Genomic DNA, 2,853 nt, shown 5'->3' on the forward strand with positions numbered 1-2,853 from the left:
CAAGGCTATTTGTTCCTATTTGGCATCCCCGGGAAGCGCTTGCCCGGGACGGAACGGCTCAACATTCTCTGTACTTATTTGCATTTGAATCTGATAGAGTACGAGGAGGGATGTAGGAAAATTACTTCCCTTTGATTCCGAAGCAGCCATGGAATTGCCAACTCAAGCATTGTTATAATAGATACAATGGTCCTGAGCGCCCAGTGCCCGAAACAGAAGTTCGCGCCGTAAACGCCCGGGAACAAACATGGGCAAATAGCTCGCCGCGCGGATGCGACCTGCAGTGTTTTTTGCAAATCACTGTAATAGATGGGACTACTATACAGACACGGCCCGAGAGTCACACAAGCGGCGATGATTTATTGGATAGATTTGAAGACCACAGTGCTTAAGATCACATCGAGTACACGAGAAAGCATGAAATCATCAGGACAACGAGGGAAAGCACACAACAGGACAGCGTTACGGGTATTGGGGGAGAAAAATAACAGATTGTCCAATCGGAGCCGATAGCAGGGTATAGGAAGTGTGAAGATCGCGGAATTGGTGAAGAGCGTGGATGCTAAAGCAATGACTATGACGCCCCAGGCCAGACCAACGGGGCTGAGACCATGGTTAGCGCGCACAGGAGAAAGAAGCAAGGGAGTTTGATAAGGCGGGTACTTACAACCAGAGTGATCGAAGCCGAGAGGGGCGTGAAGTAACGCCCAACCCGGGTAGTATGCAGGGACAAAGGACGTTGTATACCAAGTCGTCGGCGACCAGTAAGTGATTGCGGGGCTTGCACTTGGGAGCAGACGCCGTTCATCGGCATTGAAGGCAGGCTTCGTTGGCTGAAGAGGCTTGCTCAGACCATTGTATTGGGACGTCCGCAAACCCTTGTTCATGTACGTCTTGGTCGGGGTCGGGGTATTGAGAATGCGCTCATGAGCTAAGCATTGGTCCAATTCCTGTGCGACAGTCGTGAGTGGCGGTGTATTGGACCGAAGATATTCTCTAGTGGCGCATACCAGGACATAACTCCACAGTTGCCTTGCAGCTCTCAATTGCTCATCAGCCCACTCTCTTGGAAAGCTGCATACACTGCAGTAGTCGGGCAGTCAGCCGACGGCGTTGTGATCACACTTGGCGAGCATGCACTAACTTCTCGTAGAGAGCTTCATATTCGTTGATCTCCTGGGAGAAGAGCTCGTCCCGTAGCAGGTCCATGATCTTCACAGCGCCGTCGATGTATCGACCTGCCCGGTGACGTTTTGCACTGTTGGTCTGCAAGTTCCCAAGCCAGTTGCAACCTTCGGATCGGCAAACTGAGTCCTTGATTTGTTGTACGGTTTGTATGATAAGTGCGTCGGAAGGCATTGTGGCAGCGGTTGTGGTCGAGCTCAGTGTAAGAGAAACGTGGTTATGTAGGCTTCATTGAGCCACGACGAGGGTGCATTTATAACTAGAAATGTCGCGCAGCTCCATTTGGCATCCGTCTCGCCGACACATCCAGTCAAGGCAAGTTGGATATCCATTTGAGCGCTCAGGTAGAAGTACCACAGATCCTCAATGGAGCCTGGATGCCATCCACTCTACTGCTTCTGCACAAAGATCAATACCGGCTACGGAACATCGCAAGCTGAGACAATAGAGGAAAGTAGTACTGTCCTGTTTCGTATGTGACTCGCCGAACAAATGGCAGTGTTGTATGGCAGGGGTCGACTTACATGGCGGACGCATCAGCGCTCTCCTTGGCAAACGAGTTGCCATTTCGGGGCTTTCTGCTCTCTTACCGCAGCACGATAGAGCACGGTGCCAGAGCAGACTACGCAGACGGTCTCATAGCAAGGGCCGCCGAAGGCAACGTCGTGCCGTGCGCTGCGGAAACAGTCGACATGCCTTTCTGGTTCACTGCGTCGACTCTTGAATAGGCCATTCAGGTGTTCATTCCTGAGCCAATTCTCATGTTCCTTTGGCTCCTGTGTGAGCAGAAAACCTTGGCTGGGCTCAAGCCTACTATACCTTTTGCCCACGCTCCTTCCAAAGGAGGGTTCCCGGCTAAATTACTTACCGTTCCTAATCCAATCCAGTCTAGGTGGGGGTGACACCTTCCAATCTCTCTAGCACTCTCCGGGGTAAACGTTGAATTTCACAGACGCTCGATCCACTTGCCTCAATGGGATCCATCAACACGAGTACTCTTGAAGACGCTCGAAGTCGGCAGCCTCTTCACCATCACCTGCGCTCACAGCCTACGCAGCGATGGCAGCTGGAATGGCAGAGCCACCTATCGGCGATCTATATTCACATGTTATCGTTTGTGTCCATTGAGGTCATTCAAGATTCTCAATGCGTCTCCCCTCGGGGAACTGACGCGCGGAACGCCGTCGTCTACATCGTCACGTAAGTTTTGCGGAATCAGGCGTGTTCAATTCTTGTCGCTCGCTCATTTCCTCGCGCGCCTACTGGGCGCCTGCTGACCTGGATTCAAGGTCAGATCAAGCGCCTGTAGCACAGCGAGCAGAGGTGCGCAGGCAGCGGGTGCAGCGAGATCGACGTTTCCGTCCTATGCTAGATTTGTTATACCCAGAAAATCTGTCCAGAAAGTGGATGGAGACGTCGGCAGATCGTTATAGACTTGTTGACCGAGAATAATTGTACACAATGCGCCCAAATCGGAACCAGATCCGGCACGACACGGTTCACTGGCCACCTGGGGTTGCCACTGTAAGCCTTGCGGGACGACTCCGCGTCTCGAGTCATGGAGCTCTCTATCTTTCGAATTGTTAAGCTTTCGCGTCGCTCCTCAGTCCCAGCTCGCGACCCTGATGCGGTCGTGTTGCACCCGCTGCCTGCACACCTCTGCTCGCT

The 2,853-nt window shown here is 52.5% G+C and overlaps 1 protein-coding gene across 1 annotated transcript; it reads right to left on the reverse strand.

Moving 5' to 3' along the window:
* Window positions 1-574: 574 nt before the first annotated feature.
* Window positions 575-1,359, reverse strand: DICSQDRAFT_166272 (uncharacterized protein; the record flags this gene model as incomplete). Its single annotated transcript, XM_007361794.1, has 4 exons — window positions 575-603; window positions 668-950; window positions 1,011-1,083; window positions 1,145-1,359. 4 exons carry the CDS (start codon window positions 1,357-1,359, stop codon window positions 575-577), a joined length of 600 nt encoding a protein of 199 aa, XP_007361856.1.
* Window positions 1,360-2,853: the final 1,494 nt, after the last annotated feature.

This window comes from Dichomitus squalens (genome assembly GCF_000275845.1).
Source record: "Dichomitus squalens LYAD-421 SS1 unplaced genomic scaffold DICSQscaffold_3, whole genome shotgun sequence".
Classification (NCBI taxonomy): Eukaryota; Fungi; Basidiomycota; class Agaricomycetes; order Polyporales; family Polyporaceae; genus Dichomitus; species Dichomitus squalens.